At 42.3% G+C, this 22,892-nt stretch overlaps 1 protein-coding gene across 3 annotated transcripts in view; it reads right to left on the minus strand.

Moving 5' to 3' along the window:
* Trit1 (tRNA isopentenyltransferase 1) overlaps window positions 1-22,892 on the minus strand; it is a 48,134-nt gene that overhangs the window by 7,487 nt on the left and 17,755 nt on the right. For all 3 annotated transcript variants that reach the window (XM_013519693.1, XM_005395267.2, XM_005395268.2), the window contains exons 2-8: window positions 13,554-13,694; window positions 7,485-7,583; window positions 6,650-6,795; window positions 3,140-3,282; window positions 1,459-1,570; window positions 1,002-1,114; window positions 676-753 (exon numbers count right to left, since the gene is read on the minus strand). In XM_013519693.1, the coding sequence (XP_013375147.1) occupies window positions 676-753; window positions 1,002-1,114; window positions 1,459-1,570; window positions 3,140-3,282; window positions 6,650-6,795; window positions 7,485-7,583; window positions 13,554-13,694 (832 nt within the window). The remainder of the gene's footprint in view (window positions 1-675; window positions 754-1,001; window positions 1,115-1,458; window positions 1,571-3,139; window positions 3,283-6,649; window positions 6,796-7,484; window positions 7,584-13,553; window positions 13,695-22,892) is intronic.

Raw genomic sequence — 22,892 nt, forward strand, 5'->3', positions numbered from 1 at the left:
TAATACAACAAGCACTGTTAATTTCCTACCACTTTGTTTGTAACTCTGTATTGTCTGTACTGTTCTTTTGCTATTTTGTAAAAGGTTGTCTGTCTGTTTTCCTCCTTTTATTTATTTTTTTTTGGTTTTTCTCTGGTACCAGAAATCGAACTCACGACCTTGCGCTTGCCAGGCAGGCGCTGTGCCGCTGAGCTAAATCCCCAGCCTTCCTCCTTCTATTTTTAAAATTAAAAAAAACAAAAAAACAAAAAGCAAAAGTTGCTCAGGCTGGGCTTGAACTTGCCATCCTCCTGCCTCAGATTCCTCGGGTGCTGGGATTACAGGCATGTGCCACCACACAGAACTCTTTTAGTATGAAATGAAGCTACAAATCAGCCCTGAATAGCAACTCTGCTAAGATGTCACTATTTTTGCTCTCACCTACCTGCAGTCTATACCACGCATTCAAGGCATGAGGAAGACTTTTCACTGGAAACTTTTTTTCCCTGAGACCTCACAAGAAATCCCCCCAAACAATCACTTATGCCACAGACCCTTCCGCAGGTCAGGTCCTAAATCTCAGAACTGACACTAACCTGTTAATTCAAAACCTAAAGTTCATTTCCGGAGTGAGCAGAGGGCATCTATATTCTATCACAAAGGGGCCCAGGGGATGAGAATACTCAGGAGACTTACTGCTCAAAAAACGGTTTTTAACCCATCGGTTTTGCTTCCGGGCATATCTCTTAGTTACTTGTTTCAGAGCTTCGATACCTGAAAGATACAGTAAGAGGAGGAACATCTAGGTAAACACTTCTTTCACTGCCAAGACTCAGGCCTTCCCCACCCAGCAGAAGAGAAAATCTGCATCATGTTAGATTTGGTGGATGACAGTCTCAATTCTGAGCTAAAGGCCATTTGGTGCTCTTTTAGCCTCAGCTCTTGCTCTGACCACACCAGCAAGATACTCTGTCACCCAAGGATGTGATGTCCAAGACTAGGTTAGACGGAGAAATTCACACCTTTCTTTAGAAGCTGGTGACTAGTCTCTGGTGTGCATTTTCCCTCAGTGATCAGGTACTCGTGAAATTCCTTGAAGCCAATTGACTGGAAGATGCCATGTTGATAGTCCTGGCTGGGAACAGGAGAGCATCAGCAGATGAGCCATTGCCTCTGAGAGCTAGGAGGAACCTTGGAGATGGCCCAGTTGGGCCATTTCATTGCACAGATGAGGAAGTTGGGATCCTGAGTAATTATGACTCTGAAATTCTTCCCTACCCTCCCACCAGCTCCTGGGAATGTCTGAAAGACTAGACAACAGCTACTGTACCAAACATACATACTAAAGCTCCTTCCAACAAGTCTTGCCAATGCCAATGCCAATGCTAAAGCAGATATAAAGCCAATACTATATGTCTTTTGTCTTTCAAACATAGGTAAGGGATGGAGAATAAATCAGAGTAATAGCTAAATCCTTACCTATTTTCTGAAGAGTTCTTCTGATTATAGCGTCTGTGAAAATCTCTTAGTTCTTCCAAAAGCCCAGCAGCAAGCATGTCGTCCACTCTCTTATCCAAGCGCTTGTCTAAAACTTGAATCAAATCAGCCCATGAACCAGCAACAATGTACCATAAGCACCTAGTATACACTTACATGGTGAATAAACAGGCTGTCTCAAACAGAATTTGTTCAAACAGAATTTAAAGCTTATATAATGACTCATTACATTTATTCAAATGTCAGGCTCTGCAACTCTAAACAAAAACAGCTAGAACGAAGCACAACCCTTCTCATTACATAAAGTGAAAACAAAATTATGGCTAGTTGGAAGACAAATATTTTATCCTCACATGGAATGTATATCCACTGCTTTTTAAGAGGTGGCTGAGGGTTCTTTGGTTTACCTTTCTTAACTTCTGTCATTACATTTGGTACTCTAACTTCGTGTTATTTTCCATTTAAGGAGCCCTGGATGGCACCCTGGACACAATTAAGGAACTTGAATCCAAAGCCATCTTACATATATCTTTTTTTTTTTGAGACAGGGTCTCACTTTGTAGTTCAGGCTGGCCTCAAACTTGTGGCAATCCTCCTGCCTCAGCCTCCCAAGGGCTGAGATTGCAGACATCACACCTGGCTAGTAACTGTTTTCCTTCCTAAAGCATGCATTTACTGAGGACTCACCACATGTCAAGCACTTTCTGAGTACTGCATAGGCAATTATTTGCTTATTCTTCAATCATGGCCCTCTGCATGTCAGTTAAGTGCTGTATCACTGAGATGTGCCCTCAGCTCCACAACTTTGTATGGATTATTTCAACTGATCCTTAATGACACTATGCAATGCATACTACTATTATCTCAGTCTGATAGTTGGGTTACACAAAGGTAAACTAAGATACTGGAATAAGAATGTGAAATGAGACAGTACGCCTCAGAGACTGGTACTGCTTACTACATGAACCTGCCCTCCACAAAGTCATCTTATCTTCCAGTTCCACCTCCTGGCTTACCTCTGCAAACTGGCTACTGACTCCCTCCAGAGAGGCCCCGTAGCCCTTTCAAACACATCCTGAGCCCAGCATTTATCACAGAGCAGTATCCAGCCCCGTGTCTGTCACCCCGCTAACCAGCACGTCCTTAAGGGCAGTCAACTCTTATTCATCTCTCAAACTCAGGAACTACACTGACTGCTCAGTACTTCCTTGAATGCTGAGTGTCTGTTGGATGAATAAGCTTTACTGTCACAAGCATTAGTAGACTGCAGGGACAAAAATACCCCTAATCCTTGTCCCCACTCAGGCCTGTTGCTTCTAGAATAATCAATGACCCAGACTTCAGCCAACCCTGAAGTCAGAGTCCTCCCACTGGAACCCTTTCTTCTCTTTCTCCTCCAGTCAGTGTCCTTCCCGACCCACCCACCCTGTGCAACCCCATCCCTGGTGTCTCATCCTAGTACCCAGGACCCTTCCACCCTTTCCAGACAAACACCAGGAGAACGGCGCTGCATCCAAGTCAGTGAATAATGGTGATAATAAACTTAATAGTTAAGACTGCTTTAGTTCTAAGAGCCTCGCATGACTCAAGGCATTTTAGACACAGCAACTGACTGTTCTTAGTTCTACCACAGATGGATTCTGGGACACCGAAGGACTTTTACCTGTCTGGTCAGCATGCAGCCAGAGGATGCAAGGGTTGGGGAACTTCAGAGGGCCACCAAGGGGACTGCCACCTTCCTCTGAATGCTGACGATGAAGAAATTCACTGTGAGAGATTCCTGTTTCTTCAAACACTTGTAAGCTCCTAAGTTGTTTTACAGGGGGTGAGGAACCCATACAAATCATTAGGCAAGATTCATTCTCAAGCAAGAAGAGGAGAAAAGCTATAGATTACAGAAAATCTGTTTCAATTTCACTGAGTAAATGCTTTCTGCCCCAAAAGAAGGTGTGGAGTTATTTCAAGGTGTGGTCACTTTCTGGGTAAAGTGAAAAAAAATATTATGTGAAAGATAATTCTGATCTCAGTTAAATAGGTTCAGAAACAACAGGTTTCTTCTACACAAACAGAATGGAACTCATATACTCACTTTCAAGTAGCAGTAAAAGAACTTGTTTGGGACACTTTGTACTAGCCTACAAGTCTGGTCTCGCTGGAGTGCCTTTCCCACAGTACAAAGGTATGTTGTGCATCCAGCTCATCAGCTTTCTTTTCAAATATGACTAAAATTAATAAAGAATGTTCCTGGCTAAGCCAGTACTGTACCTGCACAAAGATCACTGAGTAAAAAACTTATACACAAGGTATGATCAAAAAATACAGTGAACATTTCACAATTTTAAAAAAATACATTGCCAATAATCCCTCTCCAAATACTCTTCCTTGCTTCAAACACACTTATCTTATCATGCTTGCCACTTTCTAAAGCAGTTCTGGAAGTCTTCTTTTATGAGTGTCTTTAATTGCTCTATCACAGATGCTTCAATGTCCTAAATCGATTCAAAACATGTGCCTCTCACAGTCATTCTGACTTTGGGGAAGAGCCAGAAACTGCCCAGCACCAGATCCAGTGAGTGAGGTGGATGAGGCTGCAGCTGCCTTTCCACAAGTGGGACTCAGCAGCGCAGTCCACTGTGCTTCTGAGCAAACCATGGAAAGACACAAAAAGAGGACTTCCAGGGCTGCTCCAGAAAATGAGAAGAACGGCCAGGCATGGTGGCACACACTTACAATCCCAGCACTTGGGAGGCTGAGGCAGGAGGATAACTGTGAGTTGAAGACCAGCCTGGGCTACAAAGTGAGTTCAAGGCCGCCTGAACTGCATAGTGAGACTCTGTCTCAAAAAGACACACACACACAAAAAAAAGGTAAGGATCATAGTATAAGTATGTTCAAAGCAAGGGGGAGTATTTCTGGGGGATTCAAGTCAATGTGTATTCTATGTAATAGATTTTTTTTTTGGTCTTTTTGAGATAGGATCTCACTATGCAGTTCAGGCTGGCCTTGAGCTCACTTTGTAGCCCAGGCTGGTCTCGAACTCTCAACGATCCTCCTGCCTCAGCCTCCCGAGTGCTGGGATTACAGGTGTGCGCCACCACGTGTGGCTATTTACTTTTGAGATAAGGTCTCACTAAATTTTCCAGGCTGGGTTCAAATCTGCAATCTTTCTGCCTCAGCCTCCCAGAATATTGGGATTATAGGCATGTGGTACCACAGCTAGCCTCACATACTTATCCTTCAACTGCCATATACTTCTGTGTGTATATGTACCACTCCATAACTGAATTCCCAAATCTATATTCCATCACAGCAGCTGACTGCAATTTATCAGCTTGAAAATAACCTTTCCCTTCCTGAGTCAATTCTGCATCCTGATAGCCTAACATCAGAGTAAAATCCCTTGTCCTTCATTATGGACAGTCACTTTAAAAAGACCTATGAGAAAAAATATAACAAATATCTCACCTATCTGGAGGTTAGAATACACTCAACCCAAAGAACAATTTTTTAAAAATCCTTCTAATCATCTTGAGAAACTCTTAGAGCTTGAAAGCTACTGACTCTCCCAAAGGCACAATTCTCAAGACATTATTAGTTTAAAAGCACCAAAACAGCCAGGCATGATGGTGGATGTCTGTAACCTCAGAACTTGGGAGGTTGAGGTGGGAGTATTACTTCAAGTTCGAGACCACTATGTAGCATGGGCTACATAGTGAGCTCAAGTCCTCTCTGAACTACATAGTGAGACCTGTCTCAAAAAAAAAAAAGCAGCAAAATATATACTAGCTTATGAGAGGTGATAAGAAAAAATTAGTCGTGGGGCAGGGGATATACCTCAGTGGTGTAAGCACCTGCCTGGCAAGCGCGAGGTCGTGAGTTTGATCCCTGGTACCGCAAAAAAAAAAAAAAAAAAAAAAAAGAAAAAATTAGTCAAAAGAGATAATAATAAAGATAGGCTCTAGAATGTCATAAAGAATGTAAAAATGGCTTCACACACTGGCACACACCCATAATCCCAGCACTTGGGAGGCTGAGGCAGGAGGATCACCATGAGTTTGAGGCCAGTTTGGCTATACAGTAAGTTTACGGTTAGGCTGAACTGCATAGTGAGACCTTATCTCAAAAAAACAAAGAAAAAAAAAAAGAGAAGAGAAAATCTAAACCTCATTCTACAACATGCAATCTCACCAGGGTGATACTCCCTTCAAAGAATTGGGGGTAAAAATGAGCTGTGGCCAGGTGTGGTGGCACTTGCCTGTAATCCCAGCACTTGGGAGGCTGAGGCAGGAGGATCATTTAGAGTTCGAAGTCAGCCTGGGCTACAAAGTAAGCTCAAGGCCAGCCTGAATTGCATAGTGAGTCTCTGTCTCAAAGAGACAAAAAAAAAAAAGTGCTGTGTCCTACCCAAAAATCTTATTCTCTAAGGTGAGACTTCATTCGAGGCTGGGAGTGGGGTCCTACTAGGGAAAAAAGTTCTTAAAGCACTCCTAAGGGGCCAAGAAACACTGATCCAGAAAAATCATTTGAGTAGCATATTTCATAACTCTATTGCTACCAGCAGTTACTATAATATTTAATCTGTTTGTAATCATCCATATAGGAAGATCTTCATTAGATCTTCTACTGTGCCACATATGCTAATCACACACAACACTGAAGAAAAATTAAGTTAACACATGAGGCTGCAATTACAAGCCAACCTAGGGGAACACGATCTGTGAGTTTATGCAGCACCTCACATCCCTACAAAAAAGTCTCCCTGCACAAAGGTGAGCTGCTCCGTGAGACGTTCAAATCATCAGCCTCCCAGTGGGAAAGCTGCTGGGGCAGGACTCAGCATTGCACAATCCATTACGAAACCCGAATCACAACGTAAACAGACCGCATGCCAGAAAAAAATTATATGAAAATTGTTATACAAGCAAAGATCAAACAGAAAATGAAGCAAGACTGCATAAGCCTTAGGAAACACAATATCATACTGTGCCTTTAAAGATGTAACAACAAAGTAGGGTGCTTGCTGAGGGAGCTGGACCGAGGCAGTGGCAGTAGCAGTGACTCGGGGCCAGCTGAGCTAGAACACATCAATCTCTAACTGCAACTTCGAGCCTCTCTGCTACCTGCAAACTGGAGTTTAAAGGACTCTGGGGACAGCAGACCCGGACTTTCTTACCTGGCCACTTTGCGCTTGTCGTGTGGGTGCAGCTTGGCTGCCATTTCTGGGTCCACCTGGCGTAGGCGGCTGTGTAGCACATGACTGTCCTCCTTCTCCAGCTCTACTTTCCGGTCAACCACTGGCTCAGGACTCACCTCAGACGACTGGAAAACGAAGGATTAGAGTAAATGTAATTCAACAGTTCCATACATATTGGAACAGCCTACATGCCACATTATAAGGCTTTAGGAATACAGAAAGGAGATGAATCAGATGATTTTGCCATGCAGTGACAAACAGACCACAAGTTAAAACAATCCCAAAGTGTTGTGGTAAGTGCCCTTAGGCCACAGCAAATAAAGAGGAAGGAAGGCTCACTGTAAAGGGAAGGACTCTGCTTCCCCGCTTCTTTGTCCTAAACACAAGCTGGTACGGTATGACATCTGCTTTACAGTGTGCAGGAATCTGGTCTTCCCAGCAACACCGCCACCTGCAGAGTCTGGGCCTAGGAAGCAGCATCTCCATAACAAGCTCAGGATGGACACCTCCCTGACTTATACTTGTGCACTCCGCCAGGACATGCTGAACAAGCCTAATACACTGGTAGCTCACAGGGGGATGCTAATTAATCCACACAGGAGCACTTTTCCCCACACACGGCCCCTGCCCTTAGGCCAGCCCAGAGGAGCACACTTCACATATGGAGGTGGCATTTGCTTCAGAATATTAAGTAGGAAAATTACAGTTGCTGAATCTAAGCAAGAGACAAGAGTCAACCTTCCTCCCACTAAAATTAGCTGGCATGAAAGAGGAACCCATTTCTTTGGTGAGTTAGAAAGTAAACCAAACATACCTTAGTATTGACAAGAACTTTCCAGAGCAGAGACTCAATATAATAATTGGTTCCTCCCACAACAATAGGAATTTTGTCTCGAGCAAATATATCTTCAATGTGAATATTAAGAAAGATATCATGATATTTAACAGCAAGAAGAGAAACCTGACTCACTTGAGAGTATTGGCATGCATGTCTGCAGAGCACAGGAGAAAGTGTAGAAACCAAAATGAAGGGATATCAGCCTTCAATGTTTCCCAAAAGTTCACAGAATCAGTTCCAATTAGTTCTTGGGAAACTTACATAAATGAGACAAATGTACGATACTAATTCCTACCAGCTCTAGAACTTTCCAGGTCATGCTGCTAAAAGTCAAAGTTTTATTGGTAGTTCAAATCAGTTTAACAAGCATAAGGACTCTCATAGAATGAAGTACAGTACCAGCTGCTCAGGAAGCCATCCAGGTGACACCCAGTGTTGACTTTGCCTTCTAAGACAAAACACAAGCTGATTTCTCTAAGCCATCCTTAGTCTCAATAAGTCTCTACCTTTATGTGGTAGCAGTACACCTCTTAGCCACTTGAAAATTCATCAGACACACTGAAAAGCACAAGTCCTGAGACAAATAGAGACAAACCAGAGTAGCTGCCCAAGTATCTCTTGGGCAAGTTATTCAACCTATCTGAACTGCAGTTTCCTCTCCTGTAAAATCTCCAAGTTCACAACAGCATTAAGTGCCTCTACTATAGTGCCTGAAAATAGCAAGTACTCAATTTACTTTACTTTAGCCACTATAGTTTGTTTTTTTTTAAAGGAGGAAATGGTTTATTTGGCTCCAGGATTTAAAAGGTTCAGTCCATGATTGCTGGTTCCATTGCTGTGGATCTCAGGTGAGGCAGAACATCACGGTGGAGAAAAGCTGCTCACCTTATGGCTGCACCCGGTCCCTCGGTCACCTCAGGCTGGCTCAGCCTTGTGCAGCAACGCGGTTGCCAGCAGGGTCTGCTCGCAGGTCCGCCCACCTAGGCCTCGGTCCACGGGTGCCCCATGCCTCTCCTCTGGTCAGTGCGGCGCCCCAGATGCAGCTGCAGGAGGAGCAGCCGTGTGGCCCCTGCTCCCTGAGAGCCCACTATAGTTTTTAAATCCCTGGTAGTTTGAGCCTTTCAATTCTTATTTTTCTTTTTGTGGTACGGAAAGTTGAATGCAGGGCCTTTATACTGAGCAACATCCTAGCCCTTTTTATGTGAGCCAGGATCTCACTAAATTATTAAATTGCCCAGGCTGGGCTTAAACTTCTGATTCTTCTTCACTGGGCACAGTAGTGCACACCTGTCATCCTAGCACTTGGGAGACTGAGGAAAGAGGATCGCTGCAAGTTTGAGGCCTGCCTGGGCTATACAGTGAGAAGGTCAGCCTGAACTGCATAGGAGGGTAGAGGGGAGGACTAGGGAGGGGAAGCTGGCCAGGGACCCAGAAAGACAGGCAGAGAGATTTACATACAGTATTCCTTTCCCTTACTGCTAGTATCGGTAGGCATGGAAACAGATGGCCTCTATCAGAAGCTTACTAACTCTCAAGACGCTGGGCTGGATGGAGTAGAAAGAAAGATGTTACCAATGAAGGTTCACGAAGAAAAAACATTGTCTATTTGTTTTAACAAGAGAAATTCTCTATTCTCTCTACAAGTGTAGGGAGCATATAACTAGAGTAAAATAAAACTTCAATTATACAACACAGTTAACAAAGGAAAGGGGAGCAAGGAAAAGAGGAAAAAAATAATGGAATGCCAGAAGGGCCAGATGAAAAAAAAAAAAGGGAAGAGAATGAAACATATGATATTAAGTGTGCTATGTTTTAGATCTAGAATGACCCTCCCCGCAAGTCTCATGCGGTCAGAGGCACAGCTTTCACAAGGTGACTGGATCACAGCGGTGGTAGACTCAAAGGTGGCTTAACCCAGGGATGAATGTGCTAGTAGCTGGGGCCTGGTCACAGGTCACCACAGGAGTGACCTGGAAGGGTGTGTGTTTACTCCTAGCTCCTTCCCTCCCTCCGTGCTTACTGGCTGCCAGGTGAGCAGCTTTCTTCAGCCACACCCTCCCAACACACCACTATGGATGGAACCCACCAAAAACAGGAGCCAACATAAATCTCTTCTTTAAACTGCAGGTGACGGGGATTCTGTTTTAGTGACAAAATAGTGACTAAGATATGAAGAAAAAGGTTTAACTAAGCCAGGTGTGGTAGCGCATGCCTATAATCCCAGCACTCAGGAGGCTGAGGCAGCAGGATCGTTGCGAGTTTGAGGCCAGCCTGGGCTACAAAGTGGGCTCAAGGTCAGCCTGAACTGCACAGCGAGACCCTGTCTAAAAAAAAAAAAAAAAAAAAAAGGTTTAACTGTTTCCCCCAGCCACAAAACTACTGTGATTCTAGACAAAACTCTCTTCTCTGGGCCTCAGTATCTTTTATGTACATCTGTCAAATCAAGACTAGGAGAGGACTTGGGGATGTACCTCAATGGAAGAGTGCCTGCCTAGCATGCAGGAGGCCCTCATAGGGTCCCTAGTGCCACACCAAAAAAGGAAGGGGAGGAAGGAGGGAGCAGCACCAGGAGGCTGTCTGTGCCCAGGTAGCACCCAGCTACTCAAGAGACTGAGGCAGGAGGTCAATTGAGCTTGAGGACAGCCTAGCCAACATATTGACACTATACTGCAAACAAAACAAAACAAAACAGAACAGAACAGAAGTGCTGACTAGATACATAAGGTATTTTAGTCTGATATTTTGATTCTAGGTTCTTACTGAAATTCACAACTCTCCTAATCTATGAATGATCTGAGGACATACTCCCATTGTTTTTGCCCTTTGAAAAATCTTCATTAGCTCTCCATTTTGTATCAGTTCTTTCTGAACAATGAACTCATAGCTACAACTTACATTTGGTGATATGTATTAATTTGCAAAGGGCTTTCATATACATTATCTCATCTGATGAAACACCCTTATGAAGTAGGTAGAGCAGAAATTATTATTTGCATTTTAATCTACCCATTTGACAGGCAAACAAATTACCTCATTATTTTGATTTGCATGCCCCTGATTAACAGCAAGGTTAATAAACTTTTTCATATATATCACCATTTATATTTCTTCCTTTGTGAAATATTGCTCATGACCTTCAACTATTTTTTGTATTGATTCACAAGAGTTCTTCATATACTCAGAATATTAACCACTTGTATTTCCTATGTTACAAATATTTCCCCCCAGGTTTGTAGTCCATTCTTAAACTGTGTTTATAGTGGGCTATTTTCCATCTCTTGAATTTTTATCATAACATACTCCATACATAGAAAACATGTAAATTATGAAGCCTAATAATAAAACAAATGCTCACGAGCCCAAAATAAGGAACAGAGTATTATGAATTCCTTTGAAGCCACCTGTACATCCATGCCCATTCCAATCCCCACTTCCCCCCTCAAAGGGAATCACCATTTTGAACTGTTTTTTTAGCCTCTTTTTCATCATTCCCTCACTGTTTTACATTATTACTAGTGTATACATATCCTTGACAGGTATGTGTAGTTAGTTCTGTCTACTTTTTTAACCTTTATGTATCATACAATGGCATTGACATACATCTTCTGTAATATTCCACACATACAGTTTCTTTTCCTTTACTTTCTTTGCAATACTCAGGATTATTGCAATACCTGGACTGCCCCACTGAGCTCCATGTCCAGCCCTCCTGTATTTTGAGGCAGCTTTCCCTAAGCTGGTCAGGTGCCTAGGCTGAGCTCGAACTTGCATCCTCCTGCCCCCTCCTCCCAGAGTGCTGGGGTCATAGGCATGCACGACCACAACCAGCTTACATTGTTTTTGAGATTCTTCCACCTTGACTGATGTATGTAGCTGCAATTCATCCATTTTCACTGCTGAAAACTACTTAATTTATATGAGAATGCATCTATGAGTAATTATTCTGTAAGCAGGAATTTGGGTGCTTACATATTTTTTGCTTTTGTTTGTTTGAGGCAGTGTCTTGCTATACAGTTCAGGCAGGCTTGAATTCACTATGTAGCCCAGTCAGGCGTCAAACCTGCACCAGTATTTCTGCCTCAGCCTCCCAAATGCTGGGATTACAGGTGTGCACCACCACACCAGGCTATCTAGTATTATACAAGGAGCAATCAACATATATAATAAATGTTTAAATTTTAAAGAACAGTAAAGGACACATTGTACTAATCCCCTTCACTTTGGACACACTTAGCGTTCTTGCCACTTTCTGAAGCATTTCTGAAGTCCTTCCATGTCTTCTATGAGATGTGATCAAACACATGGTGAATATTGCTGCTGAGAGCCATCCAACAGAAAGGCAGGCTCATAAGAACATACGGAAGCTGGGCATGGTGATACACACCTGTAATCCCAGCACCTGGGAGGCTGAGGCAGGAGGATCACCTTGACTTTGAGGCTAGCCTGGACTGCATAATGAGACTTTGTCTCAAAAAAAAATTATAGAAAAACTACAATGCAAATGAGGTCATGGTGGCTCCAAGCTCCAGCACTCTGGTCTCATGGTAACATAACTGGTCCTTCTGGTAATCAGCTCCCCGCTGGATTGTCACACTCATGTGAACTCACTGCTGCCTCCCAATGTGGGGCTTCTGGTAGTTCTGCTATGACCTTGAGGATAGAAACTGCTTGCTGAGAGGCTGGAACCAAAGACCCTGAGGAGCTGGACCCCTGCTGACTCTATGGAACCCAAACACCGGCTCTGGACAGCCTGCAGCGAGGCTTCCATATGAGAACAAACCCTTAAGGGTTTAAGCTACTACAGCTGAGCCACTATTACTAAAGCAAAGAGTAACTCCCAATTTATACACTGCCCACCTTAAAAAAAAAAAAAAAAAAAAAAAAACCAGCCAGGTGCTGGTATTATGGCACATACCTGTAATCCCAGCTACTTGGGAGGCTGAGGCAGGAGGATCATAACTTAGTGAGAGCCCAACTGGGGCAACTTAATGCAATCCTGTCTTAAAAATAAGAAGGACTGGGGATATAGCTCAGTGCTTCCTGGGTTCAATGTCCAGAACCAAAAACAGAAACAAAAATAATAGCCTGTTCACCCTAAAAAAATAAAAATAAAAACATTATGGTATGTCCTCATCTGCCTTATCCACTGGATCTGGCACTGTGCAATTTTTGGCTCTTTCCCAAAGTCAAAATGACCATGAAAGGTGTATGTTTTGAATTGATTCAGGACATTAAGGCAGCCATGACCTAGCAACTAGAAACACTTGTGAAAGAGGACTTTCAGAAAGTGGCAAGAATGATGGGATAAGTATGTCTGAAATAATGTGTCTTTTACTGTAATGACTTTTAAATTAATTCACTCCTTTTTTACCGTATGTCATATAAACTCTATGTTATTTATAACTGCTATAATTTTTCAATGTTTTAAGACATTGTAGTTCAGATGTTAAAGTTGGATTTTAAAATATAAAAGGGTAGTCCCCCAGGTATTTTTCTTATTTGAAAATCTTCTTACTCTCATTCAGAACTATTTTTTTAGCCCTCTCCTATCCAACAATCCCTTTAAAACTTTAACTAGAACTCCACTGTACTTATAACAATTTTATATACCCACCAAAACGTCAGGAAACAAGCTCAGTGTGGCTAAATAAACATTTTACCCCACAAAATTCACCTGGTCAAAATAGGCAGTTTTAGGGCCAGAACACAAATCTTTTGATTCCTAAATCAGTGCTCTTGTCACTAAAACCGTTTTCCCCAAATTGTACCGTGCGTAAGCATTGCCTCAGCCTCTTGTTACACAGTAGATTCCAATTCAGTAGGTGTGGAGCTGGACCCACCAGGTCTGAGGGGACGCTGAGGCTGCGCTCTGAGGACAAGACTTGTAGTACCACTCCTTTCAATCCACATAGATCTGATGGTGATGCTACCTATTGGTAGATAGGTTGTTGGTGCCCCTTGAAAAGAAAGTGCCGCTAGAAAGAAAACTTCTTGCTTACGTCAGGCTGCTTACTAAGCCTAGTTGCTGATTTTCCTTAAGGATATCAGAGCAGTTGCCTTGTTCCTGAAGTCCACCACTGTGTAATTGGTCACGAGAGGATCCACAAAGCTGATCATGTGGTGCTGGCAGATTCTCTGCTCTTGGGCAGAAACTTTGTTGGTGATGATGTCTAGTCCTTCATAGACCTGGAGGAAGGATTAATGTGAGAAAGTCATCTGCTTCCATAAAACGTATACTTGATGAGTAAGAAATGCTGATCTATTCCTCTCTCCCTCTATGACTTCTTCCATCAAACACCTGACCCAAAGCACCAGGTCTACCCTGTGTTCTGAGAGTACAGTCAGCTCACAAAACCTACGTCACAGGAAGAAGAAAATAGAGCACTGGCTTTTAAAAAACTTAAACAGTAGCTATTACTATGATAAGCCAGACTTACGAGTATATAACTGTGTGCCCAAGTTACCTGGGGATGTGGCTCAGTGGTAGAGTTCTATCCAACTGAGAACTAATTTTACAAGATTAAAAGGAGGTTCTCTAGGCTTGAACTTTATTTAAAAATGAGCAGGCTGTTTTATTTATTCCACTTATCACAAGTCTCCAGAAAGGTAACATTTTACATTGCTCATAATTCTACTTCAAAATGCTTAGACATTTCTTAAAGGGCTCTAAAAACTTTTTAGAATTCATGTTAAGATTCTATTTTGTGTAGAAATGGCCTATCTAGGCAGAGTGCCTGCCTGGCAAGCGTGAGGTCATGAGTTTGATTCCCAGTACCAGAAAAAAAAAAAAGCAATGGCCTATCTACAAAGATACATATAAAACACACACACAGCCGGGCGTGGTGGTGCATGCCTGTAATCCCAGCACGCAGGAGGCTGAGGCAGGTGGATCATTGCAAGTTCGAGACCAGCCTGGGCTACAAAGTGAGTTCAAGACCAGCCTGAACTGTATAATGAGACCCTGTCTCAAAAAGACAAAAAACAAAAAACAAAAACAAAAAAAACCACACACACACACACACAGACTTTGAAGTCACAACCCCCAATACTGCTGTACTCTGGTGGAAACACTGTGCTCTATCCAAATTACTGCTTCAGGGGGCCGGCACATACAGTCTAAATATTCAATGGCAATATCCTGTCTGTAAGCTCTAGATCTGACAATTCAACTAAAAAGTTCAAGTGTACTTTGTGTAAATGCAAGGCCTCAGATGGAGAACAGATCTGAAAATACTAGTTGGAAAACAGGAATGAATGCTTTGGGATTAAATGTTCTCTCTGTAATCACTGATTCTACATGGAGCATTGAATGAACAAATAATAAGTTCCACAGAGCCCACAAAGATGTTAAAAGCATTTTTTATCTCATGTTTCCCTTTAGTTATATGGGTGTCAAATAAGTGCAGCACAGTGTTATGATTAGGAGGAAGGAGCCTGGCGCCAGGCTGCCTCAGATCAATTCCTGACTCTGCCACTGACTAGTTACTTGTTCTTCATCAGTTACTAACCTCTTGGCACCTCCATCACTCATCGGTAAAATGGAGAGAGTAACAGCTACCTCACAGGGTTGTTATGAGGATTAAGTAAGTTGCTACCTGTAAAATGTATTTTGCCTGGCACACCGTAAGTGCAGTCGAGGGACACTATATTACCACCTGCATTATCACTCATGATCACTATTACTATCACAACACAACCAGGAGAAAGGGAAATAATTTTAGAGTCACCATTTAACACTGAAGCCTTTGTACTCAGCTACTGAGGTTATTTACCAGTAAGGATATCAGTCGTCTTTAAGTAAATAAAACTGCTGAAAAGCAAAATCGCACACAGAAAAAAATATACATATAAATAGAGCCTTAGGGTGAGTACCAGGTCTGTTCTTTATCTCATTTAACCTGTGTCCACTGCACTCTTACCCCCGAATATTGACAGCCTCTTAAATCATAGGGTGTCCTCTTCTGCCTATCTCAAACAAGAAACTTTCTTCTACCACTAGAAAATGTACAGTACATTATACATGTGTGTCTTCCATTGCACAAATAAAGAAAACTAAAGGGAGAACGGAATTAATAACTGTGTGGTCCTCTTCCTTCTCTGTGTTTTCCCACAGTCTTTAGTTGGCTCTGCGGTAGCTCAGAATTCCAGATGACCTAATGTTAAACAGCTTACACAGCAACAACTCGACTTTGCAAGCAGAGCATTTCTGAATGTTGCTAAGTAAGTTACAGTAAAAAGTCTTCTCGTTTTTAGAGATTAATGTTAAGAAAATGCGGGGCCAGGGATATAGCTCAGCAGCACAGGGCCTGCCTGGCAAGCTCAAGGTCCTGAGTTTGATTCCCATTACCAAAAAAGAAAATGCATAGCTGCAAATGTGCAGTTACCCACCCCTCCAAAATATAACCAAGCTGTAAACATCTCTACTAACATTCTATCATCAGAGAACAAGAGGGCTAGTAAACTCTCATTTTGTGCTCTGCCTTTAGGTGTATATTCCAAAGAGGCCTTTAAACCAATACATGCTGCTTGCACAAAAACAGAAATGTGGATCAATAGAATAGGATGTAGGATGCAGAAACAAACCTATCAGCCATCTGATCTTTGACAAAGGGGCCAAAAACACACTGGAGGAAAGACGGCCTCCTTAACAAATGGTGCTGGAGAAACTGGCTATACCGGAAGATTGAAGACTGAATCTAGACCCATAGCTTTCACCATGTACTAAATAAAAAACAAAATAAAAATGGATCAAAGATTGATATTTAAAACAGAAACAATCCACCAGAAGACAAAATAGGTAAAACTCTTGAAGACATAGGCATAGGCAAGAGCTTCCTGAACAGAATCCCACTGCACAAGAAATAACATCAAGAATCAGTAAGTGCAATCACATCAAATTAAAAAGCTGCACAGCAAAGGAAACAACCAACAGAGTACAACCTACATAAAAGGGAAAGATTTTTGCCAGCTACTCCTCAGAGAACTAACATCTAGAATATATAAAGAGCTCAAAAAAAATCTGACCTTCTCAAAATGAAAAACGATCGAAAATGGGCAAATGAAATGAAAAGACACTTATCAGAAGTGCAAATGGTCAGTAAATACATGAAAGAATGTTCAATGTGGATGGCCATTAGAGAAATGCAAAATAAAACAACACTGAGATTCCATCCACCCAGAAAGAATGTCCATCATCAAGAAATCAAACAATAACAAATGCTGGTGAGGCTGGGAAAAAGGAACCCTTCTACATTGTTGGTGGAAATGTACGCTAAGTACAACCACTACAGAAATAAGTATGGAGATACCCCAAAAAACTAAAACTAGAAATTCCACCTGACCCAGCTATTCTCCTTCTAGGAATCTTCCCCAGAGAGTTAAAGACATATTACAGTGATACACGTGTACCCATATTTACAGTAGCACAACTCACAGTAGCTATTTTTTCTTTGAGACAGGGTCTCCCTGAATTTACAACCATACTCCTCAACCTCCCGAATACTGGGATTACAGGTGTGAGCCATCATACCCAGCTATAAGGCTAAATCTTAGAACCAGCCTGTATGCCTACCCACAGATAAATAGAAAGGAAGTGTATTTATACAGAGTGAAGTACTAGCTGGGCGTAGTACAGCAGGCCTGTAATCTCAGTATTCAGGAGGCAGATGCAGCAGGATCACCACAAATTTGATGCCAGGTTGAGCTACATAAAGGGGTTCAGGGGCAACCTGCACTGCACAGTGAGACCCTGTCTAAAAAAAACAAAACAAACAAACAAAAAAGAGAGTGGAGTACTACTCTACTATAAAGGATAAATCTGATGTAAGAAACGGATGCACCTTACAACTATAATGTTAAGTGAAATAAATCAGGCACATAAGCTTAAGTATTACATGGTTTCTCATATATGAGAAAACAAAAGTGTAAATAAATTAAAGGGCAAAAAAAAGACATAATGGGAAACAGGGAGACAGATGTTTTGCAAATGAGAAGGGGACTAGGAGATGGAGGAATAGGGAAGGGAGAATAAGAGAAGGGGAAATAAAAAGAATTAAGATGTGTTACATACATGTAACAACTCCCCACAGTGAATGTAATCCATGTACTACAAAGTTGTATCATAAAAATGAAAATAAAAATAAAAATTTAGGCCAGATAAAAAAAATTTAGGCCAGGCACGGTGACCCACACCTGTAATCCCAGCAGTTAGGAGGCTGAAGCAGGAGGATCACTGTGAGTTCGAGGTCAGCCTAGGTTACATAGTGAGTTCAAGGTCAGCCTGAACTACACAGCAAGACCCACTCTTTAAAAAAAAAAATCTAAATAAATAATAAAAACAAAATTTAAAAAAAAAAACATACAAGCAACCCCAGAACTAGGCTGACAAATGAAGTAGCTCTGGGCTCAATCTCCAGTACCACAAAATAGAAGCAAAGAAAGGGCAGGGGATGTAGCTCAGTGATATACTAACCCTATGTTCAATCCCCAGCAGCACCAAAAAACAGAAGCAAAAACACCTCTCTGATTGACGTATCCATAATGAGCAGCAATTCACCAACCTGACTCTGAAAGCCAAGGTAGTGCAGCTGCAGCTGAGCTCAGTGACCCTGGTGCCCCAGAAGTAGAAAATCACCCCAAAGCCATGGAACGGGTTCTCCGCACTGTTTTCATGGCCATGATGAGAGAGCTGGAACTGTGTAAGTTCTAGCCCACTTTCCTGATGAAGCCTTAGGTCAACGCAAAAAGCAGCCAGGACATGCTGTCCATCACGGGGAAACTAGCATCCTTTGATTGCATTTATGATCTCAACCCACACAGACTGACAGAGGACCTGGCTCTACAAGCACCAGAGATCTGGCACCAGACCATGCTGAAGCCAATGGGCACAGGGTACAGGCAGCTGCATACTCAGCTACCCCTGTGGTCCACAGCTGGCTCATCTTCGTGGTGCAGTAGCCCTTCTTCTACCTGCTCTGGAGATCAACCACACAAGTCCTCTGACTTCCTGGGCCAGGTGTACAATTCCATGGCCTGACACCTGCAGGGGAGGGAGGCTAAATTACGGCAAGTCCTACACCTGGGCCTCAGCTCTGTCAACTGGAGCCTGCTACTGCCTACCTGGACTTGCCCCCAGCTACCTCCTACCTCCTACATTCCCTGTCCACCACCTAAAGGGCTACCTCAGGGACTGGCAAGGGGATCTGCTTCCATCAGCACTTCCTCCTTGTCCTGTCATATCCTTAAGACACATTTTGGCGAAGAGCAGTGGCAAGCATCTGTAATCCCAACACTTGGGAAGCTGAGTCAGGAGGACTGAGTTTGAGGCCAGCCTAAGCTACACAGCAGTTCCTGGCCACCCTGGATCACACAGCAGAAGCCCCATCAGAAAAATACAAAACATAACCCACATTTTTTTTTTTTTTTGGCACCTTTCTCTGGTTCAAATTCACCAAACTCTACAAATAAAGCCTAGTGGAGTATGAAAACATAATAAAAAATAGAATTAACATGTGGCACAGCAAATGCACTCTGAAAGGAGAGCTGGGTGCAGCGGCACATGCCAGTAAACCTAGTTTCTGAGAAGGCAGAGGCAAGGGGATTACAAATTCAAGCTAGGGCTGGGCAACTTAGCATGACCTTCTCTCAGAAAAAGGGACTCAGGATGTAGCTCAGTAGTAGAACACTTGCTTAGCATATATAAGGCCCTGCCTGGTTCAGTTCACCAGTACCCCCCAACACACATATACACATATTAAAAACACTAAATTAGGGCACTAAATGGATATTTACATATTATCTACAGTATGTTCATAAGAGTGTTATTCACAATAGCCAAAAGGTGGAATTAAGCCCAAGAGTCCATCAACAGATGAATGGATAAACAAAATGCAGAATACATACATTATTATATATATCTATATAATACATACATTATTATATATATCTATATAATAATGTATTATTCAAACTTTTAAAAGGCAGGAAATGATGGTACAAGGTACAATACAAGGGAACCCCAAAGACTTCGCTAAGTGAAACAAGGCAGTTACAAAAAGGACACACTCTTCTGAGGTACCAAGAATGATTCCACTTATGTCACTGACACAAGGCACCTACAGTAGTCAGACGCATACCAACAGAGAACAGGATGCTGATTGGCAGAGGCTTGGGGACTAGAAGACGGAGAGAACTATTTCATGGGGAGAGTTTCAATTTGTGAAAATAAAAAAGTAGAGGACAAGGAAGGTGATGATGGTCACACTGTGAATGTACTTAATTACACTTCAGAGGTTAAAACGCTAAATTTTAGTTTATTTGTGCATCTTAATACTTGGGGGGGGGATGAACAACCCAGGGCCTCGCATGCTAAGTGTGCACTCCACCACCACACTTTCCCCTTGACTCTGTGTATATTTTAGCGAAACAAAAGACTTGGATGATAGCTTCTATGCATAATGTAAAACCAGTGAATGTTCGCAATGAAATAAAATTTTCAAAATTATTGAGAGAGTTGGTAATATTCTGTTTCTTAAACTGAATATGGTTGCTCGAGCATTTTCACTTTTGGATGATCTACTGAGCTATACAGCTAATGAATTATGCATTTATATGGGCATACATTATTAACCAATGAAAATCGTATCATAGTTAAAAGCAAAAATGCAGCAACATTTACACATCTGCATCAAAGATAAATATCTAAAAAAACCTAGAAGCCAATTATGTTTATAAAAGTTGCATTTGGTCCACGTTTAGGTGATGTGTGGCAAACACCACACTAACACTTAGAATTTCATTACTTGCCCAAAACATTGTTCCACCAATCAAGTTAGGTTTGCAGCTAACTACCTTCCATGCCCCCTACTCTCCAGCCTCCACTAGTTTCAGTGGGTCTTTAGCTATAGAATAGTCTATACTGGGGAGAGCAAAAGGATCCACGCTGTCTTCCAAATGCAACATCACTCTGTTCCACTCCCCTGCCTCCAAGGACACCTGTGATGTGTATGGACATGACTACAAATGGAATGCTTTCCTCTGCACATGCCACATTTTGACAACACTAGGGAACTCTGACTTCTGTGCAAGACTGGATGGCTGTGATGCTCTGAAAACTCAGAATTTAACTCCCTCAGGCAAGTATCTAACATAACTGCCTTATTTTAGTAAACATTTACTAAGAGCCTACTATGTGCCTGGTACTCTGTCCGATGTTAGGCATGCAAAGAGGATTAAGAAAGAGCTGCTGTCTTCAAAAAGTTCAAGCTAGGGGCTGGGGATTTAGCTCAGCAGCACAGCGCCTGCCTGGCAAGCACAAGGTCGTGAGTTCGATTCCAGGTACTGGAAAACAAACAAACAAACAAAAAAAGTTCAAGCTAGCAAGAGGCACAGATACAAATAATTGTAGTAAAGGGGGCAAGCAAGGTGTGGTGGCGCATCCCCATAATCTCAATACTTTGGGAAGCTGAGGCAGGGGATCGCAAATTTGAGCCCACCTTGGGCAACTTAGCTACTTAGTAAGACCCTGTCTGAACTTTGTGCAAAGGTTCTGGGTTCAATTCGCAGTGTTGCAAATGAATAAGTAAGCAGGTAAGTGGTAGAGAGAGCAGAAGATTACGGGTGTCTTCCCTAAATATCATAACCAAGAACACATTCCTGCCTACTCGAACCACCGGTGGGATACGAGTGACTGTTTCATCAGGCGGCCTGTACCACTGGTGGTAAAAACGGAACTAATCACTTTTATCAGTCTTTTTACCTATTAAATTAATAAGACGTGCAAATGGGGGCTGGGGATGTAGCTCAGCAGCACAGCATCTGCCTGGCAATCACAAGGCCTTGACTTCGACTCCCAGTATCAAAAAAGAAGTCCAAATGGACCAAATCTAGTTAGTTCTTCAATCTGAATAATTACTGTTCAAATAGGAACATTAACACTATTCATATCAATTTTTAAAATTATTACAATAATCAAATTTATTTAAGAGAAATTTACGTTTGTGAATAGTTAATTAAGAATTAATTCTCTAAATTTTAACATGGAAATCTTACAAGTACCCCATTGCTAGTACACATAATCTGCATTTACAACTGCTGTGCCACAATTTAGCTGTATTACAATTTCTTATACCACTTTAATGTTTTCCTTATGGAGCAGTAATATGATGACATCTGCTAAATCAACACCTTTCTTTGCATTAATGTAATTAAAGACCCCCTGAGCAGCAGTACAAGCTGCCTGATGGGACAGTCACACACGTACCTCCAGCGGTTCAAGCCTGAGGGAACAATCAAATTCAAATCTCAGCTGCCCAGCAGCAAGATATACTCATTATAGCCACATTGTGAATGTGTTAAACATTCTAGGCACTAAACTAAGTGCTACAGGGAAATAACTTCAGTGTCTTATGTACATTGATGGTTTATTTCTAGACTAAAAAAAATTGGAGCCCAGCATGGTGATGCACACCTGTCATCCCAGCACTTGGGAGGCTGAGGCAAGAGGATGGCAAGAGTTTGAGGGCAGCCTGGGCTACAAACTGAGTTCAACACAGCCTGCACTATACAGAGGCCCTGTCTCAAAAACAGAAACTAAAACAAAACAAAACTCACCCACTTAAGGCTCCAACCCGTTTCAGCTGCCATGCTGCAGGGTATCCCTACTACCTGTGTTAATCATCAGTAGCCTGGACACTAAGCAGATCCCAGGGCTCTAAATGTTAGCTGCCTAGGATGCCCCAACACAGCTGTCTACAAACAAAGGCGGCCTCCTAAATTGGTTCCTTCTCTCCAAATTATCTTTTCCTTTTTTACTTCATTTCCTTCCCATTCCTAACTAGATCCTGAAGTACTCGGATGGCTTTCTTGCCTCTACAGATTACACTGGCCTTGAAAACTGCAAGCCTGGATTTAGCATCAGACGATTATCCATTTTCTCTGCTTGTGGTCCCCCCACAGCCTTGAGGCCCCCCACGGCTTCTTGGCTATCTCACTAAAATCAATAATGAGCCCACACTGTAAAATACAATACTTTCCTACCAAGCTCTCAAAACAGGTACTGTAAAAAAGTAACAATCTGATACTGTTATATTTTCGCTTCATGTAAACCACTCTCCTTCTGGCCTTCAAGGCACCATTCTCTCCAGGTTTTCCATTTTATTTGTTTTGTTTCCGTTTTTGAGACAGGGTCTGGCTATGTACATCAGGCTGGCCTTGAACGCACTATGTAGTCCACGCTGGCCTCAAACTCACCGTGAGCCTCCAGCCTCAGTCTCTTAAATGCTGGGAATACAGGCATGTAGCACCATGCCGGCTCCTCTCTAGGTCTTCTCATCTCACTAGCTCTTCCTCAGTCTCCTTTAGGAGGCCACCCACTGACCTACTAGC

Source organism: Chinchilla lanigera, unplaced genomic scaffold (genome assembly GCF_000276665.1).
Source record: "Chinchilla lanigera isolate Chin_1 unplaced genomic scaffold, ChiLan1.0 scaffold00051, whole genome shotgun sequence".
Classification (NCBI taxonomy): Eukaryota; Metazoa; Chordata; class Mammalia; order Rodentia; family Chinchillidae; genus Chinchilla; species Chinchilla lanigera.